At 44.4% G+C, this 27,547-nt stretch overlaps 1 protein-coding gene across 1 annotated transcript in view; it reads right to left on the bottom strand.

Moving 5' to 3' along the window:
- UTP25 (UTP25 small subunit processome component) overlaps positions 1 to 27,547 on the bottom strand; it is an 84,900-nt gene that overhangs the window by 6,905 nt on the left and 50,448 nt on the right. Inside the window, 7 exon segments of the mRNA XM_068232988.1 lie at positions 4,281 to 4,309; positions 4,312 to 4,462; positions 5,692 to 5,894; positions 12,497 to 12,713; positions 16,467 to 16,868; positions 20,235 to 20,323; positions 23,993 to 24,181. Of these exon segments, the coding sequence (XP_068089089.1) occupies positions 4,281 to 4,309; positions 4,312 to 4,462; positions 5,692 to 5,894; positions 12,497 to 12,713; positions 16,467 to 16,868; positions 20,235 to 20,323; positions 23,993 to 24,181 (1,280 nt within the window).

The following is a 27,547-nucleotide window of genomic DNA, read 5'->3' as shown; positions in this document are numbered from 1 at the left end:
TCACTGTTACAGCCAATAACAGTGATCATTCTTCACTTATGCCAATTGAACGTGAGACTCCCGTCATCTTTCCTTACCTCTACCAGCGCACAGACACAAATCTCACGTTTCGCCAATTGTCTGGCTACTTGAATGTGCTACAGTTTTAACAGCCAATCACTTCAGCAAATACAAAATGAGGGTGTGGCCTAATGGCCATTTCCTGTCACATGCACTTCCACATAGTTTAAATCACAACAAATAATTGTGTCACTGTGACCTAAACGTTATCAAAAAGCATATCTGACGCAGTGGGTCATCGTGATACAAGTTATATGACTTCCAGTAAGTGTATTTGATGTATTTGATGTGAAATCGTCATCAGGGCCACCCACCACCATGTATTTGCTGGATGATTAAAGAGGACCTGAACTTTTCCACAGGAGAGAAGTAAAAACACAGAAAAACCCACCCCGTTTGTATTTAGAGATAACAGGCATATAACTTCTCTCTTATCGGCCAGTAATAAATCACAGTAATTTGAGCTGACACCTCTGTCTGATCTGTGCTTTGGTGACAAGCTATATAACCTTTATTAGAAACAATTAAAATACATAGAAATGGTGCGCAGCACGTGTAATATTTTACAACAAATAAACAAGGGTTGTCCTGTTAATACCGGGCAGCCCAATGTATGTAATTTAGAATAAACATAGGAGTCATTTGAGGTTCTGTAAACTTTGACAGTATGCTTATATGTTTGGTGGGGGGGAGGGGGGGGGGGGTTGCTGCACGGTTAAAGGAGTACTATCGATTGAAACGACTTTTTTTTTTAATACTCTATATTAGTGTACACATTACCACTAGTGCTAGGGGCACTTTAATTATTCACCCAGGTCTCTCTCACTATCCCTGCTTAAAAATTCATTTCTCACGCAGCTCATAGTAGTTTGGGTCACCCTGAGCTGCTTGGTTACTCTGTCACACAGCTCACAATTATATTTCACTGTGTCACTCACAGCATGCAGGAGACATGAGGAGAAATAGGCTGATCTGCGGTGGTAACAGGTAACTAAATGAGCTGGAATATTGCTGGAATATAACTAGCTATAACAGTAGTCTGTGTTTACACTCAGACTGGCTGCCTGCTTGAGGCGATTCACTCCAGGCTGCATCCACTTTACAAGCTGCAGAGAGGGGCAGACCACTGTTTACAATTAGCATTATTAGTATCTTTATCAGTAAAGAGAAGCAAAGATAATAAACACACATTGCTAGAATCTTTAACCCCTTACCACCATATCAACAAGATTCTTTCAGCAAGGTGATAAACTATAAACTGAGGAGTTGAAGCCGCATGCGATTTCCCTATTGAATACATTAGCGGCGATTCGCCCGCATTCCTGCCGCACGCGAATCTGCACGACCCTGTCGTGCAGATTTTCCCCGCGCCGAAAAACGCCGCCGCCGCACACGTGGAAACAGCCCCATCCACTAACATTAAGTATGCGAATCCGCATGCAGTGGCCGCATGCGGATTCGCTATAGTGGAAACGAGCCCTAAAGGTTATTATGCTGTTGTGTATCTTTTAGAGCAGAGAGGAGTTCAGGTCCACTTTAATCCTGTATGTGCTTCCATGAAACCCGGAAGTAACTGTTACTGCCTACTCCACAGAGATGCTGCTGTTTAAAAAAATGATTTTCGGGAAAGGATATTATGAAGTTGCTTATCTTTTAGAGCAGAAAGGAAATCCTGGGTTTAGGTTAGTTTTTAGGTGGCCATACACTGGTCGATTTGCCATCAGATCGACCAACAGATAGATTCCTGTCTGATCAGAGAGGGATCGTATGGCTGCCTTTACTGCAAACAGATTGTGAATCAATTTCAGCCTGAAACCGATCTCAATCTGTGGAGCTGCCGCTGACGCCGCCAAACCCCCCCCCCCCCCCCCCCCCCCGCATACATTACCTGCTCCGGCCGGCGCGAGTCCCCTGGTCTCCGCTGTCTGAATTCCGGACCGGCTGGCTTCACTTCTTTCTGTCCGGGGAAGTTTAACGGGACAGGAAGTGAAGCCAGCCGGTCCGGAACCCGGAACCCAGCAGAGAAGAAGACAGCGGTGACTGGGGGACTCGCGCCGGCCGGAGCAAGTGATGTATTGCTGCTGTATTGCGTTGGTCGTCGGGCATTGGAACGCCACTATCGACGCACTCCCGACCCGCCGCTGATTGAGCAAAATCTTCTGCACGGACGGATCGACGGGAATGATTGATTTCAGACGGAAATCAATCGTTCTGTCAGCGTTTGCGCAACGATTTCACAGAAGATTTGATCACAGTGATCGAATCTGCTGTATATCAGCGGGAAAATCGTTAGGTATATGGGCCCCTTTTTAAAGCACACCTGAACTTACACTAAACCTATCAAAGTACCGTCAGGTGCCCTTAACCACTTGAGGACCAGAGGTTTATACCCCGCTGGTGACCAGGATATTTTTTTACAATTTGGCACCTCACAACTTAAACGGTTTATTGCTCAGTCATACAACGTAGCACCCAAATGAATTTTACCCGCATTTTGTCTCACAAATAGACCATTCTTTTGGTGGTATTACAATGCTGCTGCAGTTTTCATTTTATTTTTTATTAATGAAAAAATAAATACCGTATTTTTCGGCATATAAGACGCACTTTTTCTTCCCCAAGTCAGGGGGTTAAAAGTGGGTGCGTCTTATATGCCAAATACACCAAAAAATTGGTGCAGAGTGCGCAGGGAAGGCTTACCAGTCCTGCAGCCACGCTCCTCTCTTCCTCACTCCAGCCGCAATCCTCTTCTCCCTCTGCCCGTGCAGTTCTCTGATGCTGCCTCCACCGCTAGGCCCCCTGTTCCTCCGGGCCTCCTGTAAAGAAGATAAAATCATTAGTGGCATCCCCCCTTCTCCAGCCGCGATCCGGTCACGCGATGCCACTCACGGAAAGCCGTCGCCTCCTCTGCCGCTACACCGCCAGGTGTTCCATCCTCCCGTCTTCCTACTTCCTCTTTACGGCACATGCAGCCGCGTCATGCGTAACCTTATGCACGTGCCGTAAAGAGGAAGTAGGAGGAAGACAGGAGGATGGAACACCCAGCGGTATAGCGGCAGAGGACGCGGCGGCTTTCCGGGAGTGGCATCGCGTGACCGGATCGCGGCTGGAGAAGGGGGAAATGCCACTAATGATTGTTTTAATCTTCTTTACAGGAGGCCCGGAGGAACAGGGGGCCTAGCAGTGGAGGCGGCATCAGAGAACTGCACGGGTAGAGGGAGAAGAGGATCGCGGCTGGAGTGAGGAAGAGAGGAGCGTGGCTGCAGGAACAGGTGTAGTATTACATAATGTGAAATTGTGGTGCAGTTTAGCGTTAGTGTAGTACAGTACAGTGTAGTGTAGTGGTGTGTTCACTTTGAGTCAGTGCATTGCAGTGTAGTGAAGAGTATTGAAGTGATGTGTTGTGTTAGTGCAGCGTAGTGTAGCATAGTGTAATGTAGCATAGTGTATTAATATGTTGTGTTGTGTAGTGAAGTGTATTAATGTGTTGTGTAGTGTTTTGTATTGTATTGCTGTGTAGCTTAGTTGTTAAGGTAGCAGGGATTAGTGAACTGTATATGGGCAATGGAGTGTAGATAGAGTAGCTTAGACAGTTTTAGGGCTTAAAAGTTCCATAAGATGCCCCTGCAATATAGACGTACCTAGGTTTAGTTATGTTTTTTTTCCTTATTTTTGCCCTCTAAACCAAGGTGCATCTTATATGTCGGATCGTCTTCTATGCCGAAAAATACGGTATGTTTTTAAAGGGAACCTAAACCGAGAAGGATATGGATTTTCCCTTTTAAAATAATAACAATTTCCTGACTCTCCTGCTAATCCTGCGTCTCTAATACTTTTAGCCCCAACCACTCAACAAGCATGAAGTCAGACTGGATTAGCTGCATGCTTGTTTCAGGTGTGTAATTCAGCCACTACTGCAGCCAAAGAGATCAGCAGGACTGACAAGCAACTGATATTGTTTAAAATGAAACATCCATATCCCTCTCAGTTTAGTTTTTCTTTAAAAAAAACAAAACCATTTTTCTATAATAGCAACTAAAGAAATATCAAGGAAAGAGCGCAGTGACCAATCACAATCAATCAGCATGACAGCATCACGATATCATGAAAGTATAGCTGGCGGTTGCCATGACCTGTCACACAGGACTGGCCTCTATGTCTTGCCACTCTAGAAACTGAGTTTTCCACACTGTTTCCTGCTCAATCTTGGATTAACGTACCTGGCCATTGTAATTAAAGCAATGCTTGTAAATACAGAGTTTATCTGCGGCTCTTGCAGGGAGCTGAACAGCAATGTCTGCCGATAGTATTTGGCCCAGTTACTGAGATTCCACATGCGGACGCGGGAGAAATCTACTCCGTGAGAGTCTGTGGGCTGGAGGTTGAGGTGAGACATCAAGTGCTGAAAAAGAGACAAAATGAACATTAAAAAAGCAACCATGGAAATTTTCAAACGTACCCTCAAGTTACACCTGTTCAAACGAGCCTGTAATCTGCTATAGCTAGATTTTAAAGAAAACCTGTAACTAAAAAAAGTTCCCTGGGGGTACTCACCTCGGGTGGGGGAAGCCCCCGGATCCTATCGAGGCTTCCCCTGTCCTCCTGTTTCCCACGGCGGTCTCGCTGTGCTCCTCCGAATAGCGGGGATGTAAATATTTACCTTCCCAGCTCCAGCACAGGTGCAGTTCTGCTCTCCCGCTCGGAGATAGGCGGAAATAGCCGATCGCTGTCAATCCGCTCTACTGTGCAGGCGCAAGTCTCCTGTGCCTGCGTAGTAGAGCGGACCCGACAGAGATCGGCTATTTCTGCTATCTCCGTGCTGAGAGCCGCAACAGCGCCCCCACTGGAGCCAGGGAAGGTAAATATACCAAACCTTGTCAGCTTGTCGGGGAGAATTGCCAGAGACTTCGGGGGAGCCAGCGCTGGATTGCCTGCAGCTACAGGGGAGGGGGAAGCCTCATTGGGTCCCTGAGGCTTCCCCCTCCCAAGGTAAGTAGCCCCCGCGGGGACTTTTTTTTTAGTACAGGGTCTCTTTCAGCTCACTGCCTCATCTGCTAACCCTTCCTCTACTCCCCTAGTGTCTTCACCCCACCACCCTCTAGGCCAGGGGTGTCAAACACAATCACATAAGGGGCCAAAGTCTAAAACACAGCGTACGTCGCAAGCCAATTTTTTTTTATCAGGCTTTAACATTTTTTGAACAGTCAGTCCGCTCGCAGGCGACTCACTCCTGCATAGTAGAGTGGACCTGATCAGACTAGGCTACTTCTACCGGAGTCCATCGGAAAGCTATTACTGCGCAGGACCGCCGAAGGTAAAATGTTTACATCGGCACTACTGCACCCGCACCACAGCCAACATGCTTGTCCGGGGGAAGCCTCATTAGGTTCGAGAGGCTTCCTCTCCTGAGATAAGTACTCCCACGGACTGTGTCTTCTCTTTAAAAAAGTTAATGCAAAGAAAGATCCAGAACATGCAGAACAGCTCTCCAGAACATCCAATCAGGTTTAATCTGTAAAAGATAAGCTTTGTGATTGGCTGCTACGGATATTTGCTTTCCTTTTCCTCTGCTTTTTTTCTTTGCACTTATCTTGATATACCAGCTTTCTGCTTTATCTATCGGTTATTTACCAGAACATGCTCCCAGTTCTGCATCAGGTAGATATCAGCTTGATCAATGATGAGGATTTCTATGGAAGAGAGAAAATCGAAATCCCGTTTCTTCTCCCCCTCGCTGCCGATGATGGTCCGCAGGCCGAGCGGAGAGGCGACGATGATGTCCGAAGAGTAGAACGGAGAGTAAAGCCTCATGCTTTTCTGCAGAATGGCAATGCCTGGGGAGGAAAGAGGAGACAGTGTAATCAATTAAAGACCACCTCCAGAGAAAAAAAAAAAAGGTTTGAATGGCAATACATATATGTAGTCTATGCATGTCTGCAGTTGATGAACATATTAAGTTTACATCTGGTACAGCATAGTGGATAGAAAAGACTCCCCATTTAGATCTGTAGAAGAACCTCCATCTTTCTCCTCATGTGGAAGACTTGCAAGTGCACCCTCAGCATTGTGTCCTCCCCTTCAGCCTGCCCCTCCCTCCCATGCCCTCTGCCTGCCCGGATCAAATGACATCTCTTTTCACAGTGTGTAGCAGAGAGGAGACACAGTAGAACAGCTGCAGCCTGTTTTATGTCTGTTTGCTATATTTCTTATTTCAGATGTGTGTCTGCCTGTCTGGATTAGATTACATCTCTTTTCACAGTGGTTGTGGGCTGGGAGCTGGACATGGAGGGGGGGGGGCAGGGCAGTTGGAGTTAAGACATTAATCCCCCAGCACCTATCTTTAGGGGAAAAAAAACATTGCCTGGGCCCAATTTCAGACAGGAGATCTCATTATAGGGGTAGAGCACCACCTGGAGGACTGGAGGAAGAGTTGCAGCGCTGGATCCCGAAGAAGCGGGTTCTGTGCAGGGGCTGCTGTTCTATGGGTATGATTTTTTTTTCTGAATTTTAAGGTCTAAAAGCTCATGGAAAAAATGATACCGCTTTAAGACCCTAAAACTCTGCCAGGGAGGTTAAACTGTACCTAAGGCTATCTTACTGAAAAAAAGTGAGATACTTACCTATGAAGAGGAAAGTCTCTGGATCCTCCAGAGTAGGGATTATTATTATTATTATTATTGATTTATAAAGCGCCAACATATTCCGTGGTGCTGTACAAAGTAAGAAACAAACATGGGGTACATAATAATACAGACAATGGTGTACACCAATATACAAGATACATAATTAGTGACAAAATACAAAAAATGATACAGCATACAGAATACAAAATACAGAAGTGGTAATGACAGTGATAAAAGTAACATGATAAATAAAATGTATAATGATTTCCAAGACACAAAAGGGGGAGAGAGCCCCGCCCTTGGGATCTTATAATCTAAAGGAAATGGGAGGGGGGAGGGGACAAGCGGAGGGGTAGTATGCAACAAATATATAGAGGCAGTGTGTTTTAGGATACCTAGTAGGAGTGCAATTTGGTCTTAGGACAAAGGGAAGTGGCCTAAGGTAGCGCATATGCTTGTCGGAACAAATTAGTTTTTAGAGAGCGATTAGAGGTAACAAAGGTTGGCGAGTGACGGATGTGTTGTGGCAAGACAATCCAGAGGAGGGGTGAAGCGTGTGCGCGGGATGATCACAGATATGCAAATTTTTCTGAGTTGATGCAAATGTATGCCGTTTGAAAATAGACCAATCAATTTAACCACTTAAGCCCACAGTTTTGTTCATTTTTTGCATCTGAGCAACTTTCACCTCCCATTCATTTGCCAATAACTTTATCACGACTCATCACAATGAATTGTTCTATATCTTGTTTTTTCTGCCACCAATTAGGCTTTCTTTGGGTGATACATTTTGCTAAGAATTACTTTATGCTAAATCCATTCCAACAGGAATATTAAGAAAGAAATTGAAAACAAATCATTTCTCAATTTTTGGCCATTATAGTTTAACCAGTTCGGCCTATCTGGACGAGTTTCCTCGTCCAGATAGGCACTGGTGCTGCCGCCGGCTCGTGCGCGCGATCTGGCGCGCCCCCGCGCGCGCTCCCGCTGCCTGCCGCTAGCCCCCCGATCAGTGAATGGGAATATAATTCCCATTCACCGATCTAACTTCCCCGCAGAAATACCGACGCTTTCTCTCCAGAGAGCGCGGTATTTCTGCCCCCAGGAAACAACTCCTCAGCATTTTAGTTCCTAGATGCGAGCTGGTTCGCATCTAGGACTTTTTTCACTGTGGCCATCTTGTGGCCAAATAGTAAACTGCACCCACATACATTTTTGATTAAAAAAAAACATTATTTTACATTTAAAATTAGCAGTTTCCCTCCCACACCAAAAATTACCCACATACACTTTTTTTATAAAAAAAAAAAAAAAAACAATTAAAAAAACAAAAACAAAAACAACATAAATAGTTACCCAAGGGTCTGAACTTTTTAAATATGCATGTCAAGAGAATATGTTATTATATTATTTAAAGTTATAAGCCTATAAATAGTGATGGACGCAAATTGAAAAAATGCACCTTTATTTCTAAATGAAATATCAGCACCATAAATTGTGATAGGGACATCGTTTAAATGGTGTAATAACCGGGACAGATGGGCAAATAAAATACATGCGTTTTAATTACGGTAGCGTATATTAATTTCAAACTATAATGGCCAAAAACTGAGAAATAATGAATTTTTTCCGTTTTTTTCTTATTCTTCCTGTTAAAATGCATTTACAGTAAAGTGGCTCTTAGCAAAATGTATCACCCACAGAAAGCCTAATTGGTGGCGGAAAAAACAAGCTATAGATCAATTCATTGTGATAAGTAGCAATAAAGTTATAGGCGAATGAATGGGAGGTGAACGTTGCTCGGATGCATGAGATTTTCGGCACTGCGGCGCTGAACCGGTTAATTAATACATGCTACCGTAATTAAAACCCCATGTATTTTATTTTCTCATTTGTCCCGGTTATTACACCACTTAAATTATGTCCCTATCACAATGTATGGCGACAATATTTTATTTGGAATTAAAGGTGCATTTTTTCAATTTGCGTCCATCACTATTTACAAGCCCATATTTAAAAGAAAATTATATGAATACACTCCTTTGACATGCATATTTAAAAAGTTCAGACCCTTAGGTAACTATGTTTTTTTGTTGTTGTTTTTAATTGTAATTAAAAAACTTTTTTATTAAAAATTTTATTTGGGTAATTTTTGGTGCGGGAGGTAAACCGCTACTTTTAAATGTAAAAAAAAAATGTATTTATTTAATAAAAAAAATGGATGTGAGTGTAGTTTTACTATTTGGCCACAGTCAAAAAGTCCTGGAAGCGCTCACGATCACGCTTCCAGGAACATGAATGAGAACGGGAAACTTTTTTTTAACTCCGAAAAACCCCAGCCGGCTGTCGTTTTTTCTGCGGGGGGGGGGGGGGGGGGGGGGGGGCTTCAATCAATGAATAGGAGCTATAATCCCATTCATTGATCGCTGGGCTAACAGCCGGCAGCGCACGCGACCAGCGGGAGTGCGCGCAGCCTATCTGGACGAGAATGTTCTTCCAGATAGGCTTAAGTGGTTAAACACAGGTTTAGATTGTTCACAACAAAGATGTATGAAGATCCGGCACTGCTTCTCGCTTTAAAAAGAGCTTTATTGCCAGTGGCTCTTTCAACATGCAAAAAAGTTTCCAACAAGTTTCCAACAAGGTAATTCATGCGGTAAAAACATGCAAGGTGCACATACCCGTTGTGGTTAGTAAAGGCTGTGGGGCATGGTGGTAGGAACGGCCCGCCTAACGTCCGTTTCGCTTCAGTAGCGTCTTCAGAGGCAGTGTGGCAATTCACGACTGTCCGTTTCCGGGTTAAATACTGTATGAGGAATCATTTCCGGGTCGCGTCGTCGCTTCTACGCGTACAAAAGTACGCATGCTCCCACTAACGTACGCATGAATGCGTAATGACGTCAATGGAGAATGCGCACACTACCGGAGCTCCCCTGCGTCGTTTCATGCTTACGTAATTACGCATACAAACATCGATGTACGCATGCAAGCGTATGAACATCGATGGGAGTATGCAAACCATGCTTAAGATTGCCATTTACAAGTCGGATCTAGCAATCTGCTACATGGCCACAAGGTGGCAGCACAAACGGGTATGGGCTGGTGTATTAACAATTTAAAGAGATAAAATATATAGGGGAATATATCTGCACATCAAGAGATGCAAAAAGCTCCCAACAAAAAATTGTTGAGGGCTTCATGGAGCTAAGACTGGGCAGTGGCCCCCCGTTGACAAGAATTCATTTGAGAGAATATTTTTTACTGATTAACATATCAAAGCAAGTCAGAGACCCACGTCCCAATCAGCCCCATTATGGCACTCCCGATGCGCAGAGATCGCCCCCATCCTAAAAACAACAACACTTCCTATAGTAAAGACATATAAATGGACCTACTCTATACTCTCAATTTTTAAAGCTAAACCATACTCTAAGGATCCAGGAAACATGCCATTTCTATATTTTCGTTCAGGCCTAAAGGGCCCATCGCATCTGTTTTTATGATCCAATTTGATTCCTTTCTTAAGAGTAATCGTTCTCTGTCTCCTCCTCTATGTGGCACTGGCATATGGTCTAAGCCAGCAAAGGTTAGGCAGGTCACATTGCTTCCATGAGCCATCCTGACATGCTCTATGAGCCTTGGGCATCCTTTCCCTGAATCTACAGATCTGAAGTGCTCCAACACTCTCGTTTTCATTTCTCTAGTTGTCATACCTATATAAAACCGATGACATGGGCACCATATTATATAAACCACGAACTTTGTTTGGCAAGTAAAAAAGTGTTGTACTTTCGTGTCCACAGGACCCACTCGTACGTTTCTCCCTCTGCCCAATTGTGGGCAAATTGAACAATGCCCACATCTGTAATTACCTTTGGTCTGCCCTCTTTCTAGCCAGTTAAGTTCCTTTGGCATCGTGAACTCACTGGAGGTGACTTTATCGCCTATGGTTGGGGCTCGTCTAAAAGTTATCAGGGGCGGCTCTTTGTAAATATCTTTCAGGGATGGATCCTGTTTTATTATATTCCATTTCTCTAAAATATTGCGCCTTATTGCGTCTGCCATTGGATTATAGTCGAATGAGAACACTAACCTCTCTCCTATGTTTTTATTTGTTTCTTTCCTCTTTTTCTTTTTCACTATATCTTTCCTATCTATCAAGCTGGCTTTTTGTATTGCTTGGTCTAGTTCTGTCTGAGTATAACCCCTATCCAATAGCTTTGCTCTAAGGTCCATTGCTTGTTCAAGGAAATCATCAAAAGTGGTATTGTTTCTGCGCAGGCGTAAAAACTGGCCATACGGTAGTGATTTGAAGACGTGAGATGGATGATAGCTGGTCCGATGCAAGAATGTATTTCCTGAGGTTTAGATTGATTGGTCCTTTCTCAAACTTCATATATTTGCATAATTCCGGAAGTATTTGCATCTCAATGATCATCCCTCCTCTAGAGACTGACCTCCTGCCAGACACAGACCAGGACCATATCTGGCAGGAGCTTGTTAGATATGTGGCTGTGCTCCCTGCAGTGTACACCTGCGCAGTGAGCCGGAGCCCCTCATGCACGACCGCAGTGCACTCACGCTCGTGCACAGCAGGAGGTGCAGACGCAATCATCAAAAGGGTCCGGGGCCGCATCGGTGGTCTGGAGGACATGGGAAGATTTTAAAGTATCAAGAAGCTTTCCTTTTCCGTGTCTCATTTTTTTCACTAGCTGATTGCCTGGCGTTGCCCGGGTATGTATTTGGCTGGTGTTGGCTCCGTCCACTTTTTCTAACCCTAACACACAATTACTCAATGACCAAGTTTGTAACATCAATAATCTTTGACATCAATAATCTGCATTGAAATGAAACAAATCTGATTGGCTGTGGCTCCACCCCCTTTTCTAAATTTGAACCCCAGTCACCCAATGACCAACTGTACCAGGTTTGAGGCTTGTGCCATTAACAGTGCAAGAATGGCAGCAATTAAATATTCCCCTGAAAAATCAATAGGCAATTTTTGATTGGCTTTTGTAGGCTCCACCCACTTTTCTGAATATTAATCCCAGTCACCAAGTGAGCACCTGTGCAATGTTTGAGAACCCTGCCATTAACAGTGTAAGAATGGCTGCAGTTTACCTCTTCCCAGTGAAATTTGTATACGTCTCCGCCCCCTTTTTGGTTATGGGGATAAAAAGTATCCTAAATGTTATTCCAGGTAATGTACTATGTGCGCACCAAATTTCATTCAAATCTGTTCAGCCATTGTTGCGTGTTTGAGTAACAAACATCCAAACTTTCGCATTTATAATTAGTGAGATGAGGTTCATTTCGGTTTTACTTTAACACAGAACAAACTTTCCAAACACTCCGGGCTTGTTTCCACTGTTGCGGTGCAGAATCGCCTGGATTCCACCGCAGAAGAAAACGCATGCGGCTGCGTTTCCACATGCGGATTTAGCCGCGATTTCGCATGGCAAGGAGCCAGGCGAATTTAACCATGTCACTGCCTGAGTAAAGCTCCATAGCAAACCATGCGAAATCGCACGCAAAATCGCGGGGAAATCCGCATGACAAAGCCGCATGCGATTTCCCTATTAAATGCATTAGCGGCGATTCGCGCGCATTCCTCCCGCACGCGAAGTCTGACGGCTCTGCCGTGCAGATTTCTGCCGCACCGAAAAACGCTCCCGCCGCACAAGTGGAAACAGCCCCATCCACTTACATTGACTATGCGAATCCGCATGCAGTGCCCGCATGCGGATTCGCTATAGTGGAAACGAGCCCTCCTTCTAAAAACCTCCAGAAATGCAACACGCAAACAGCCTTACCTATCCTGAAGTGATCATCAATGTTCCCGGCAAACACAGCCTCGTAATCTTCTGGCCTCTTCAGGTTCGGAGGTCGGTCTTCAGGGTCAGCGCCAAACTCATCTTTAAACCTTTTCTTGTTGCTGACATCCACCTTCCTATCAGGGACTTCCATGAGGCTAATGAGAACCTGGACCACGCGCAAGGCCGATTCCCGGAACGGCACTACAATCAGCACCTAGGGACAAGCAGAGGCTTTCACTAATCATGCACAGGTCAAAGACGTCCATCATTATTAAACTTTATTTATAAAGCACTTTCTCAGAGCTGTACAATACATAGGGGAGACAGTACAACATTAAACAATGTTGCACAGGAGCATTACAGTGCTGAACAATGGGACACAAAATAGGGATGTAACACAAATATAGAAGATTAGTTACCATATATATTTGAATACAAGCCAACCTCGTATATAAAAGTCAAACCCAATATTCAACCCTCTTAAACTGGAATTTTTTATGGACTCAAGTATAAGTCTACCCAGCAAAGTTATTGGCTGTACTTGGAGACCAGGAGTGGTTAATGACTGCACTGTATACAGTATTGCAGCCATTAACCACTCCTTGCCCCTTAACTGCAGTCAATACCTCCTCCAGATCCCTAAGTGCTGCAATTTTTCACTCCCCCCCTCCCCCTTTTTTTGTTGTTTATAGTTGTGGCTAGGACTTTCACACCTGCATATTCTTGGCATTTCCTATCCTTAAAGTATCACTTACCACAGGGTAAATTGCTGCTAATGGGAATGTCACTATTAGTACACACATTACTCAGTGCTGCCTGTGACTCATGTATAAGTCGACCCCTATACTTTTATGAAGTGAATCAGACCTAAATTTCTAGACTTATACTCGAGTATATATACTGTACTAATTCCATATGTGGCGGAGAAGAGCAGACATGGGGGAGGGAGATGCCAAATAGGAGAAAAATCATGGGGGATTATGTTCAATGGAAGGGGATGGAGCTATGAAGACGGCGGGATAGCAATGGGGAGAAGATGAGCCTTTAACCCTTTAGCAGCCAATTTATTTAGAGGCTTGCAAAGGCTCCAGGCAAATTTAATTTAGCACAATTTTTTATTTCTTGTTTATTACATTTTCCGTGCTTCTAATTAGTACTACTGTAATGTGTATTTATGATCACTAGGGGGCAGTGTGAGACAATAACAGAGGACTTCTGCTTTCAGTTTCTATATCCTCTGCTACTAGAGAGAGATCAAAGTATTCCAAGAGTTGAAAACACAACGAGTTCTGCCAACTGATGTCAAAAGCAGCGCACTTATCTCAAACAAGATAACTCAATTGAAGCTGCTAAAGGACACCTGAAGCGAGAGGGATATGGAGGCTGCCATATTTATTTTCTTTTTAAAGTGAATGGGAACCGCATTTAAAAAAAAAAAAATGAAGCAAATACTTACCTAAGGAGAGGGAAGGCTCTGGGTCATATAGAGCCTTTCGTCTTTTCTCTTGGTGCCCTCTATCCTGTGCTGGCTCCCCCCCCCCCCCATTTCAATCCCCCGTCGAAAGGGTATTTGGAAGTCTTCGGGAGCCGTGTCCTCCCAAAGACGTGCGGCTCCATACTGCACACGTTAGCGTGCAAGAGAGTGTGCTTGCGCAGGCGCAGTACAGGGCCCTTCTTCAGGAGCACTCGGGCTCCCTGAAGACTTCTGAAGCCTCCTACGGCCGGATAAAGCAGCTATCCTACTGATTCTCTGCCTCTAATCCTTAGACATAGCCCCTGAACAAGCACATACAGATCAGGTGTTTCTGACATTATTGTCAGGTATGCCAAGATTAGCTGCATGCATGTTTCTGGTGTGTGACTCACTCACTACTGCAGCCATATAGAACACCAGGGCTGCCAGGCTGTTTAAAAGGGGATAAATATGGCAGCCTCTATAGTCTTCTCACTTCAGCTGTCCTTTAAAGTGAATGGGAACCTATATTTAAATAAAAAAGTCAGATACTCACCTAAGGAGAGGAAGGCTCTGCGTCCCATAGAGCACTCCCTCTCCTCTCCCGGTGCCCGCTGCTGTCCTGGCTCCCCCGTAGCGGTATTCGACCGTTTCAGTCAAATACCGCTGTTTCCTGGCCGAAGGGAGGCTTCGGAAATGCTTTGGGAGCCCGAGTGCTCCCGAAGTCCCCCGGGGGATCCTGCACTGCACCGAGGGCACCGGGAGAGGAGAGGGAAGGTTCATTAGGACCGAGCCTTCCCTCTCCTTAGGTGAGTATCTGACTTTTTTTTTTATTTAAATAGGGATTCCCACTGGCCTTAAGGCTGCTTGAATGAGTTGAAGGTGGGGGCGAGCCTGTTGGGAGGAGAGCGTTCCATAGAGTAGAGTAGCTGCTCTGGAAAAGTCCTGAAGCCTTGCAAGTGACCAAGTGATGCGAGGGGTGAACATCCAGAGTGCTGGAGGAGCGGAGAGAGTTTGGGAGTATCTCTGGACGAGGTCAGAGATGTACGAAACGGAGGTACCGTATTTTACACTGTATAAGATGCTTCAAACTATAAGACAGACCTAGGTTTAAAGGGCAGAAACCAGGAAAAAAAATATATAGATATATATACTAAATCTGGTGTGTCCATATTCCAGAAGCATCTTGTAGAGGTTCTACCCAAATTGGTGTCCTCTTCTGTCCCCAGTGTGTCCCCTTCTGTCCACTACCCCATGTAATTAACAGCATAGCGGTGGTGTCTTAACCAATCCAGCAGCTCCCAGAGATTGCAGACCTCTCCTCTCTCTCGCGGCTCCACCTAGTGATGGTTTCTGCTGATGACACAGCAGAAGCCATCACTAGGAGGAGCAGCAAGAGAGAGGAGAGGTCTGCGATCCCTGTACGAGCCGTTGGATTATTTAAGACACCACCGCTATACGGAAACACAAATGGGAAGGGGGCGAAGAAACAGGTGGGGGAAACGTGCAGGGAATCCCCGACCTGACGGCGATTCATATCGGCAGACGTTCATAAGTCGAGGATTCCTAGCATTCACCATATAAGACGTCCCATTTTTGGGAGAGAAAAAGTGCATCTTATACGTTGGGAAATACAGTATATTGGTTGGATTTGTATGCCACTTGATTTGCCCAAGCAACCAATCAGCTTCCCCTTCAACACAAACCTGGATACAAACAGATAACACTGCCATATGGAGATGCTGATTGGTTGTTCTGAGAGAGAAAGACCATAAGTTTCTGTTAAGGTGGCCATACATTAGAATGATTATGGGCAGATTCGACCAAGAGACAAATGTATCTCTAATCGAATCTGATTAGAGATAAATTTATCTCTAATCGAATCTGCCCATACACTACAGGTCGATTCCCGTCCGATTTCAGCATGAAATCATCAGGGAATCGGCTGAGCTGCCCCGTGCCCCCAAAATGTATAAATGTATGTAGTGTGTGCATTTATACATTACTTGTCCTGTAGCAGCTTCCGCACGGTGTCCGTCCATCTCGGCGGGTAACAGCCGCATACACGCTAGCGGTGCATAGCGTCTGATGTCAGACCACCGCCGGCGTGTATGCGGAACCCGGCGAGATAGAGGGAAACTGCGTGGAGGCTGACATCGGACAGGTAATGTATAAATGCACTACACTACATACATTTATACATTGCAGCGGCGGGGGTTTCATCGTCTTGTCGCTCGTTCGCAATTCGGCCGCCGTACCGCCGCGTACCTGACCAACCAACTTCGGCCCGCAATTTTCCAGCATGCGCGATCAAATGTGCGGCCAATTTCTGTCCCGAAATTGGTCGCTTTGTCGGTCGGGCATGCACTTGGCAACACCAATTTTCATGCAATTAGATTATAATAATCGAATTGGATGGTCGATTGGTTGGTTGGTCGGCTAATGTATGGCCCCCTTTACAGGTATTTCATTGATAAGGACTCTAACGCACGGTGCACCAAGATAAATGAATACCTTAGGTCTAGTCAGCCCCTGGTCCCGGAGATCCTCCTCATCCATCCCACTTTTCTGATCTCTCCTCTTTGTGTTGTTGCTGAGGACCAGGGCGTTGGCTTTCAGCACATGGTTCAGGGCGTGCAGACAGTACACATGCCGGATCTCCTCCCCCTGTGCTGTTACCATCCTGCCTGGATGGAACAAGTCCTTGTAGGAATTCATGATGGTAAACAGTTCTCTCTGTAAAGAGGTGAAGTTCTGGTCAGCGTGGTTCACTACATATGGGCTGTTCACTTTAGGCCAGGTGGAATCTAAGGGCTTGCGGAGGTGAATCTTCTGGAGGTCGCTGTCCTTGTCCAATTTTAAGGGAGGAGCCTTCTTGAAAGTAGAGGTGAAGGCTAGCTGTCCCAAAGCCGGCCACTAAAAAGGAGAAACAGAAGAAGAGTGCGATTATGGAACAGATCAGCTCCACCCAACACCAGATGGTGATGCCAGTGTCAGATAGATTGCATTATTCTTCATTTTTTATGTTTTTTTTTCTTTTTTGAAGAGGTCATCATAACATTGTTGAAATACTGTATTATTCACACTCCTGGGAGTTCCGGTTCACCATGAGCTTGCTGGAAAGTCTATATAACAAAGTTTATATAACAGTGTGATAATAGCCTGTGCGGGCTCATTCACACTAAGGGTGTTTTTGCCCTTTTTTCAAGCGCCGGCGATTTTCAAAATCGCCCTAAAACCGCTTGTGCAATGATTCCCTATGAGAGAGTTCACATCTGAGCAGTTAGTCTCCGATCCGCTCAGCAAAGCGCTGCCTGTACCTTATGGATCGCAAATAACGCGATCGGACCGCAATGTGAACAAGGCCTAAGAAAATGTTTTTCCCTGGCAGTGTTGGAATCATGGCTTTATCAGTAAAAAAAACAACAAATCTGGACTTACCTGGGGCTTTCTCCAGCCCCCCATAGCCCGCGAGGTCTCGCAGCGTCCTTTGGGTCCCCCCCCCCCCCCCCCCCCATGGTCCCACTGGCGGCCCAGATAGCCTGGTGAATTTGTGGAAAATCATGCTCAACTGCAGGGTGGGGAGATGGGGGGGGGAGGGGCTGGGCATCAATGTCCTAGCTTCGGGAGGCGGTGACACACACAAACAATAGGTGGGCCTACCAGAGGCCTGGCACAAAAAAATAGTCTACAAAAGAGATTTGTTTGGTCTCCCAATGGCACTATAATTAAAAACCAACTGTGCTACGTGCAACCTGCACTGCATAGACAGTTGTGTCAATTATCTGTGGCCCTTTAACAAAAAAAAAAAAGTTAAACCAGGCCTCACTTGCCAGTATCAAAAAAATCCTTTAAAGGGACGGTTCACGGAGAAATAAAAATACTAATCCACTTACCTGGGGCTTCCTCCAGCCCATGGTGTTTTTGGACTAGTCCATCTCTTCATAGGGGATTCACAGCAAGGTTTTTATTCTTTATAAAGAGATTCCCTAAAAAGGATTTATACAATGATGCTGGCCAGCCTCCCTGCTCGCTACACAGTTTTGTGGCAGTTGGACAGAGTAACTGCCATTCACTAAGTGCTTTTGAAAATAAATATATCCCTGAGAATCCCCTATAAGAGATGGACTAGTCCAAAACCTGTCACTTCTGTCAGATTTCTACAACCTACTGTAAGTGGCAGCAACACAGTAATTTATGGCTCATTTTACTCTGGAAAAAATGTACTTCTTATTTGTAGGTTTGTACATATTTTACATTTTACAGTTTTTCGCTGTAGTACCCCTTTAAATAAGTCCTTTGTATAAGTTGTAATTAGTAGCTTTAGCATAGCGTTATGAGATCTTGCATTGCACAAGCACAGTATAGAGTCCGCAACAATCATAAACCTTGTTAGGGGGTCGCTGTATCCCCGCGTCCGTTACTCCCCCAGAAGTGTGCGGCAACTCTAATGTCAAAGTTACTCACGGACGCTGCAGTATCCTGTTGAAGGCGGCTGTGATTGCAGATCTACCCGCACATGTGTCAGCGCATCGCTGGGGATCAAAAGATAGTTTAGGCAAGTGAGTGCGGGTCAGGGGGCCACATCTGCCCCTGGACGGCCCTGACGGCCCCTGAACTGCAGGAAAACCCAGGAGCTGCAATGACCTTTATTGCACCTCCATGTCCTGCATCCTTGGAACTAATTGTTTCGACTGTTCTCACTGAAGGAAAATATCACAGTGAGATTTAGTTTCCCCCCATGTTAGAAATTGCCCTGCCCCCATGAAGCCTCCCGGTGCAGAAACAAGTCCATGATGAAGATTAGAAGATCAAGACAGCAAAAGAGCCAAATTATATTCATATATGCCATGGATAGGTAGTGTCAGACTCAGTTTAAAAAAAGGAAAGGCATCCATATAGCAAGAAAATAATATAATAAATCCATGCAAAAAGCTCAATAAAGTATGAACAATTTATTAGGGACTTGTCCCTTTAAAAACAAGTAAAACATGTAGCAGGGGATACAGGTCAGATGTCATGGTGATATGACTCATATAATAATGATCAACATCCCAATACAATACAAAATAATGATAATATACATCAACTGGAATACTGGGCAAGCTAAATATGACAACACCAATCTTGCAATGGAAAGTATATATATAGAGAGAGAACTGCAGCGTTCTGTTAGTGCACCCACTGCTAAATAGGAATAGGTGTCACCTAGAATGAAAGATAAGAAACAAGAAAGGAGGAATGCTTACCACCAGACCAGTTGTAACACCCTGCCTGTGCCCCCGCTAGACCTCACATGTATCGCAGACCCCTCTGCTTCGTCGGAGATTAGAAGATTGGATAAGGAAGTCCCCTTTTATATTTTCTTAGAGCAGCGTACAATACCGCTGCCCGCACTCTGCTAATTTCCGGGTGGGCGTGGCCACGCCTCTTGATGATGTCACGCTGTGCGTTTCAACTAACGCACCGGCGCCACGTCATGTTGCGTGCAAAGCAGCGATGACACATATAGCAGAGCGACAGTAGGGATAAATTTGCCCACATTACAGGCTAGAGAATTGCAAAAAATAAGCATTTTAAAGTTAATAATTAATTAATATAGATAAAATAATGAATCTGGAAAGTAATGATGAACGACACTAAGAGCAGTCAAGCGATGCACATCCATATATGTCCAAATTGCAACAAGGTAGACACTATACATGTCCAGAAGTGTTTATACCACCCCCTAGTGAGCAAAAATGTGTATAACAATAAATACACCAAAATACATAGATATATCATAAATATATTAGTGATAAAAAGAAAAACATAATAAATATATATAATATAGTAAAGTGCTTCGTGCAAATCATCGCAGTTGATGTAGCATGTAGAAAGTTGGAATTGTCGGATTCCGTTTCCATAAGAATTGTAACTCTTTATCAGTAACTATTTAGCAGTGGGTGCACTAACAGAACGCTGCAGTTCTCTCTCTATATATATACTTTCCATTGCAAGATTGGTGTTGTCATATTTAGCTTGCCCAGTATTCCAGTTGATGTATATTATCATTATTTTGTATTGTATTGGGATGTTGATCATTATTATATGAGTCATATCACCATGACATCTGACCTGTATCCCCTGCTACATGTTTTACTTGTTTTTAAAGGGACAAGTCCCTAATAAATTGTTCATACTTTATTGAGCTTTTTGCATGGATTTATTATATTATTTTCTTGCTATATGGATGCCTTTCCTTTTTTTAAACTGAATATTAGAAGATCAACTGTGCTATACCTTTAAGGATGTGGCGGTTTTAGAGCCTGCTGTGATCTCGGTGATGTCATCCTCCTCCAGCTCTCTCTCCAGGTGCTTCATAAACGGATCTTAGAAGACAAATAAGACGGCAAGTTCAGCTTTTAGTGGATCTTATTACAATAAAGTCATAAGAAGGGAATGCTGGACAAATATGAAGGATCACTCCTCCTCTAGTACTGGCCAATAGAAAGGGCTGGCCCATGAAAATCACTGCTGTAATCCAGCAAGTCATGTGACTGCCTCCAAGTGCTTATTCAGATGTCAATTTTCAAGAGTTATTCTGAAAGGGACCCTAAACAGAAAAAAAAAATGCCATACTGAACGTTACTTATCGTAGACCGTGAGGTCCCCCGGCGCCCTCTGGGCTCCCTCCGTTCTACGACTGGCTACACAGTTAGTGACTTGGCTGGGAGTTAGGCCTGAACGATTTTAGGAAAAGATTGCACGATTTCTGCCAGAAATTGCGATTTCGATTAGATTCACAATTTTCAATACACAACGATGGATCAGCACACCGATGGGGAGTACGAGTTCCCCCAGTATAGGTATCCATGTATAGGTGCCCCCAGTATAGTTTAGTAGTTTAGCCAACTATAGGTGCCCTAGGAAAGGTTTGCTAGCTATAGGTGCACCAGTATAGGTTAGCCAACTATAGGTGCCACAGTACAGGTTAGAAAGTGTATAGGTGCGCAGTATAGGTTAGCCAGTGTATAGATCCCACAGTACAGGTTAGACAGTGTATAGGTGCGCAGTATAGGTTAGCCAGTGTATAGATCCCACAGTACAGGTTAGACAGTGTATAGGTGCGCAGTATAGGTTAGCCAGTGTATAGATGCCACAGTACAGGTTAGACAGTGTATAGGTGCGCAGTATAGGTTAGCCAGTGTATAGGTGCGCAGTATAGGTTAGCCAGTGTATAGATCCCACAGTACAGGTTAGACAGTGTATAGGTGCGCAGTATAGGTTAGCCAGTGTATAGATCCCACAGTACAGGTTAGACAGTGTATAGGTGCGCAGTATAGGTTAGCCAGTGTATAGATGCCACAGTACAGGTTAGACAGTGTATAGGTGCGCAGTATAGGTTAGCCAGTGTATAGGTGCGCAGTATAGGTTAGCCAGTGTATAGATCCCACAGTACAGGTTAGACAGTGTATAGGTGCGCAGTATAGGTTAGCCAGTGTATAGATCCCACAGTACAGGTTAGACAGTGTATAGGTGCGCAGTATAGGTTAGCCAGTGTATAGGTGCGCAGTATAGGTTAGCCAGTGTATAGATCCCACAGTACAGGTTAGACAGTGTATAGGTGCGCAGTATAGGTTAGCCAGTGTATAGATGCCACAGTACAGGTTAGACAGTGTATAGGTGCCGCAGTACAGATTAGCCAGTATAGGTGCCGCAGTACAGATTAGCCAGTATAGGTGCCGCAGTACAGATTAGCCAGTTTATAAGTGCCACAGTACAGGTTAGCCAGTATGGGTGCCGCAGTACGGGTTAGCCAGCATAGGTGTGGCAGTACAGGTTAGCCATCCAAACCCCACCCCCTTTGTGTATATACCCAGATCCCCCCCTTAGTTTATATAGCCAGATCCGCCCCCCTTAATTTATATAGCCAGATCTTTCCCCCTCCCCCCCTAGTGTATATAGCCAGATCCGCCCCCCCCCCCCCCCCTGGTGTAGATCGCCAGATCCCCTTCTATTTCCCTCCCTTGCCACTGCTGGCCGATGTTACTTACTCAGCTCCAGGCCCCCTCCTCCAGTAAATTTCCAATTTTATTCGGCCTCATCGCATTGCAATGCCGCATGGTGAGCCACGGTGTAGAGGGAACGAGTGTACACATAGTAACGCGGACCTGTACCAGGAAGTGTGACATCACTTCCTGGAGGCCAGCGTTACTAGGAAACGCTCGCTGCCTCCACCGCGGCTCAACCCACGTGTATGCAATGCGGTGAGGCATGTAGAATTTAAACTTCACTGGTGCCGGGAGTAGAGGAGGAGGCCGGGAGCAAAAAAGGCAACAGTGGCCAAAACCGCCGCTTTGATGATATGAAGATCGTCTTGGGCCTGATCACGATTTTCGGTTTAAAACCGAAAATCATTCAGCCCTACCAAAAGTCATGCGCAACCGTGCATGCATGGGCCATCCGCACACCTGCCACCATGAGCGTTCTGTGCAGGCACAGTTTTCATAAGAATGAACTGCGTGTGCGCAGAATGCTCATGGCGCTGGGCATCAAGTGAGATGGCGGAAGGACATCACAGACTACTGGGGTGGGGGGGGGGTTCAGGGTCACTGGTGGAAGCCCCCGGTCAGTTCAGTATGGCATTTTTCCTTCCCTATAAATAGCTATACAATTATCTTGCCATATGAACTACCACATCGTTCTTTTGAATTGGGATGAGCTTCCGAGTTCCAAGTTTCCGTTTCGGAAATCAGCTTTCTGCAACAGTAATTCAGAAATTGGAGTGCGGAGATCCAAATACTGCATTACCGACACTCGGAATTTTAAGGCCAATTACAAGACTCGGAAGTATTGGGCCAATCAGAGAATCAGTATTGCACAACGGAAAACGGAATTTCCGCAGAATACAGGAGTACCGAGACTCCAAATTATTAGGCCAGAGAATTCTGAAGTGTAAAGCTTTGCCAATCGTGGTTTCTAGTGCATTCCACTAAACACATTTTTTTTTCTATTAACAAGTTTTATTGACAAAAAAACTGTAGAGGAATTCAGATAGACAATTCCTTCAGAATGGGCATTTCTGACTATCCCTTCTTTTCAGCTTAGAGTACAACTGAAGTGAGAGGTAAATGAAGGCTGCCATATTTGTTTCCTTTTAAAGCGGCACTATGGCAAAAAAATTTAAAATATGTACAAACATATACAAATAAAGTACCGTACATTTTTTCCAGAGTACATAAATTACTTTTCTCCTATGTTGCTGTCACTTACAGTAGGTAGTAGAAATGTGACATTACCGACAGGTTTTTGACTAGTCCATGTCTTCATAGGGGATTCTCAGGGATTTATTTTCAAAAGCACTTAGTGAATGGCAGTTGCTCTGTCCAACTGCCGAAAAACTGTGTAGGGAGCAGGGAAGCTGGCCAGCATCATTGTTAAATACTTTTTAGGGAATATCTTTATAAAGAATAAAGAATCCCATATGAAGAGATGGACTAGTCCAAAAACCTGTCACTTCTGTCAGATTTCTACCCCCTACTGTGACAGCAACATAGGAGAAAAGTAATTTATGGCTCATTTTACTCTGGAAAAAAATGTACTTATTTGTTTGTTTGCACATATTTTAAATTTTGCACTTTTTGCCATAGTGCCCCTTTAAGCAATACCAGTTGCTTGGCTGTCCTGTTGGTCCTCTGCCTTTAATACTTTTAGCCATAGACCCTAAACAAGCATGCAGCATATCAAGCGTTTGTGACAATATTGTCAGACCTGACAATATTAGCTGCATGCTTGTTTCTGGTGTTATTCAGACACTACTGCAGTCAAATAGACCAGCAGCGCTGCCAGGCAACTGGTATTGTTTAGCTGGAATTAAATATGGCAGCCTCCATCTCCCTCTCATGTCAGTTGTCCTTTAAAAACAGAGACTTTTTTGGTGTATTCCTTTGAATTGTAATTGCAGAGGATAAGCATGAAAGCCAAGCAGCAGGCTTGTAATGGCAGGCTCCTGAGTTCTGCCATGACAGGTAAACATGTGTGAGATAAGATATGTATACCTGCAGGGGAAATAACTGGAGGCTGTGCAGAGACGGTTTTGTTATCTTCAACATCATCTTCTATGAAATTTGTCTCCAGGCTGAACTTGGATTCATGTTTGGTATCCATAAACTCCTCCCCCTCTTCCGGGATTGGTTCTTTGGGTTCATTTATATCTTCAGTTGCCTCCTCTCCAGTAGCTGCATCTTCTGAAACAAAAAGGAGAGCGCATGGCATCATCTAATCACAGATTTAAAGGACAACTCGTATGGACAATTGTAAAATGCACTATAAACGACTTTTTCCTACTTTCCCGTCACTTACAGTAGGTAGTGAAAAGCTGACAGGTTTCAGATTAGTTCATCTCCTCATGGGGGATTCTCAGTTATTTTTCCATTTACAAAAGCACTTCCTGATCTGCAGTTCCTCAGACCAGCTGCCAAAATAGTATGTAAACAAGTAAAGAGGCTCACTGGCATCTTTGTTCAGATCCTTTCCGGGGAGTGCTTTTGTAAATAATAAAAGGAGATGCTCAGAATCCCCCATGAGGAGAGGGACTAGTCCAAAACCTGTCAGATCGATCAACTTTTAACTACATACTGTAAATAAAAGCAACATGGGAAAAAATTATATATAATGCATTTTACTCAGGGAGAAATCTACACTTAATATGTATGTATTTTAAATTATGGAATTTTTCAAGATAGATCACTCCCTGAATGGTCTTTGAATTGTGCATTGAAAGTGCACAACAACTGTAGTCTATAACTTTTTATTTTTATAGCAAATGTTTTAAAGGACAAATGAAACGAAAGGGATATGGAGGCTGCCATATGTATTCCCTTTTAAGCAATACTGGTTGCCTGGCAGTCCTGCTGATCCTTTGCCTCTAATACTATTAGCCATAGCCCCTGAACAAGCATGCAGCAGATCAGGTGTTTCTGACATTATTGTCAGATCTGACAAGACTAGCTGCATGCTTGTTTCTGGTTTTATTCAGACACTACTGCAGCCAAATAGATCAGCAAGGCTGCCAGGGAACTGGTATTGCTTAAAAGGAAATAAATATGGCAACCTCCATGTTCCAGGTAAAAGATCACCATCAATTGATTGTACGCCACATCTAAAGCCCATCAGGTGGGCTTTAAACAGAAATTCTGACCAAGAATTAAACTTTATCCCAATCAGTAGCTGATACCTCCTTTTACATGAGAAATATATTCCTTTTCACAAACAGACCATCAGGGGGCGCTGTATGACTGATATTGTGGTGAAACCCCTCCCACAAAGAAATTCTGAGTACATACGCTTGGCAGTTTCCGGTCTGTGAACCTTGCTGCATTGTGGGAAATAGCTGTTTCCAACTGCTAAAAAAGCATGCAGCAGCTACATCCCCTGCCAACAGTAAAAATGTCACCATGTAATAAATGTCAGAATGTAAATCAGGCAGAGGAAAGATTTTACAATGGGCAAACACTGACTAAATCATTTATACATAATTATTGTAAAAATTAAACATTTTTTTTATTACAGTTTCCTCTTTAAAGTGGTCATATAACTAAGATTACTATATACCAACAGATTGGATATGAGATTTGATCTAAAACTGAATCTAATAAAAATGTAATGAAATGGGGCCATTTTCCATAAATATTACAGCTGAAATATCAACTGCATATAGATCAGAAATGTCAGTTATATGCACGGTGCCATATTGATTTACCTATAACAATAGCAGTTGCTTGGTGACATACTGGCTACTTGTTTTATATGCTCCTGTCCTTATGTAAGGGGTTTAGTGCAACGTATTAAAAAGTTATGTATTATACTATGGAAATTTACACAACTGATCTCCTTTGCTTTTATGTATAGGTCCTTTGCTCATTTTCCAGCTTCCAATGTACTACCTTCAAGTTCACATGCGGTCACTCCTAGATAGGTGCGGACATAACTTACCCTCCTTAGCGGAAATCCCCAGTCAGACTTGGGCTTGAAATCCGAGTGGTAACCCCGAGCTGGATCCATGGGAGGTGTGTAATGTGCTGGGCTGCCATATATCTATCTAACGCAGGGGCCTCAAACTCGCGGCCCGCGGGCCATTTGCGGCCCTTGATATAATATTTTGTGGCCCTCGCCAAAAGTGGGATAAAACTCTGACATAACATTTCATAAAAATGTGTTTTCCTGCTTTGTATTAGCCATACTGTTATCATCCATATTTGCATTTGTGCACAAGTAATACTGCCTGTTCACAAATTAAAAGTTCCCAAAGTACATTTTATCTGCTCTGAAAGCTGCCAGTGCATTTTTTTTGCATAGATGCTGTATCTATATATTAAAATGTATCTAGTGATCACTTCTCAGCTCTTTCTGCTTCTACAGCAGATAGAGCTCATTTTCAGCACAGCTACACATTTAGCAGACAAAGGAATGTAAGCAAAAGATAATGTTATGGCCTCTTCAGATGAGGCCAGAAGCTTTCTACTTAAAGGGAACCTTAACTGGAAGGGATATGTAGGTTTCCTTTTAAACATTACCAGGTGCTTGGCAGCCATGCACCTGATCTGCTGCATGCTTGTTGAGGGGTTGTGCCTAAAAGTATTAGAGACACAGGATCAGCAGGAGAGTCAGGCAACTGGTATTATTTTAAAAGGAAAATCCATATGCTTCTCAGTTTAAGTTCCCTTTAACCGCTTGAGGATCGCAGTGTTAAACCCCCCTAAAGACCAGGACTTTTTATTGTTAGTTGGCCACTGCAGCTTTAAGGCCGAGCTGCAGGACTGCACAACACAGCACACAAGTGATCCCCCCCCCCCTTTTCTCCCCACCAACAGAGCTCTCTGTTGGTGGGGTCTGATCGCCCCCCTGTGTTTATTTAATTTTTTTATAAATATTAGGTTTTTTTTACTATAACACTTTTTTTTTTGTAAACCCCTCCCTCCCCCCAGCCAGCCAATCCTGCGATCGGCTGTCATAGGCTTCTGCCTATGAGAACCGATCGCTCTCTTGTCCCCCAGGGGGACAGCGGTGTCACACGGCTGTCCCTAGTACAGCGCTGCTGCGGATCGCAGCGCTGTACTAACAGAAAAGACGACAGTTTCGCCGTCTAACAGTCTTCCAAGCGGCAATTGCCGCTCGGAGACAGAAGGCGGGGCGGAGCACCGCCCCCCCCCCCCCGGCAGGAGATGCGCATGCAGCCTGTGCGCGATCTCATGCGAAATGCAGCCCCAGGACTTGACGCCAGTTGGCGTTAGGCTGGGGGGGGGGGGGCCTAGAGCTGCGCAGCTGCACTCCCGTCTTTGTGGACTGCACAGTTGCGGCCATATTAGGAGAGGCAGTGGGGTCGGGAGCAGCACGGGGGAAGGGGGGGGGCGATTGCACTGCAGGGACCCGGCGGAACTGCACGGAGGGCACGGATGGCGTCCTCCATGCATTTAAACATGACAGAGGTACTGCACTTTTTTTGTTTTTGGGCTCGTAAGTCCTTTAAGAAAGAATAAAAAAAGCCAGTTTTACTTACCTGGGGCTTCTACCCGCCCCCTGCAGTCGCCCTGTGCCCGCTCCAGTACTCTAGG

Source organism: Hyperolius riggenbachi, chromosome 4, assembly GCF_040937935.1.
Source record: "Hyperolius riggenbachi isolate aHypRig1 chromosome 4, aHypRig1.pri, whole genome shotgun sequence".
Taxonomy (NCBI): Eukaryota; Metazoa; Chordata; class Amphibia; order Anura; family Hyperoliidae; genus Hyperolius; species Hyperolius riggenbachi.
This window is presented reverse-complemented; position numbering and strand designations above follow the sequence as displayed.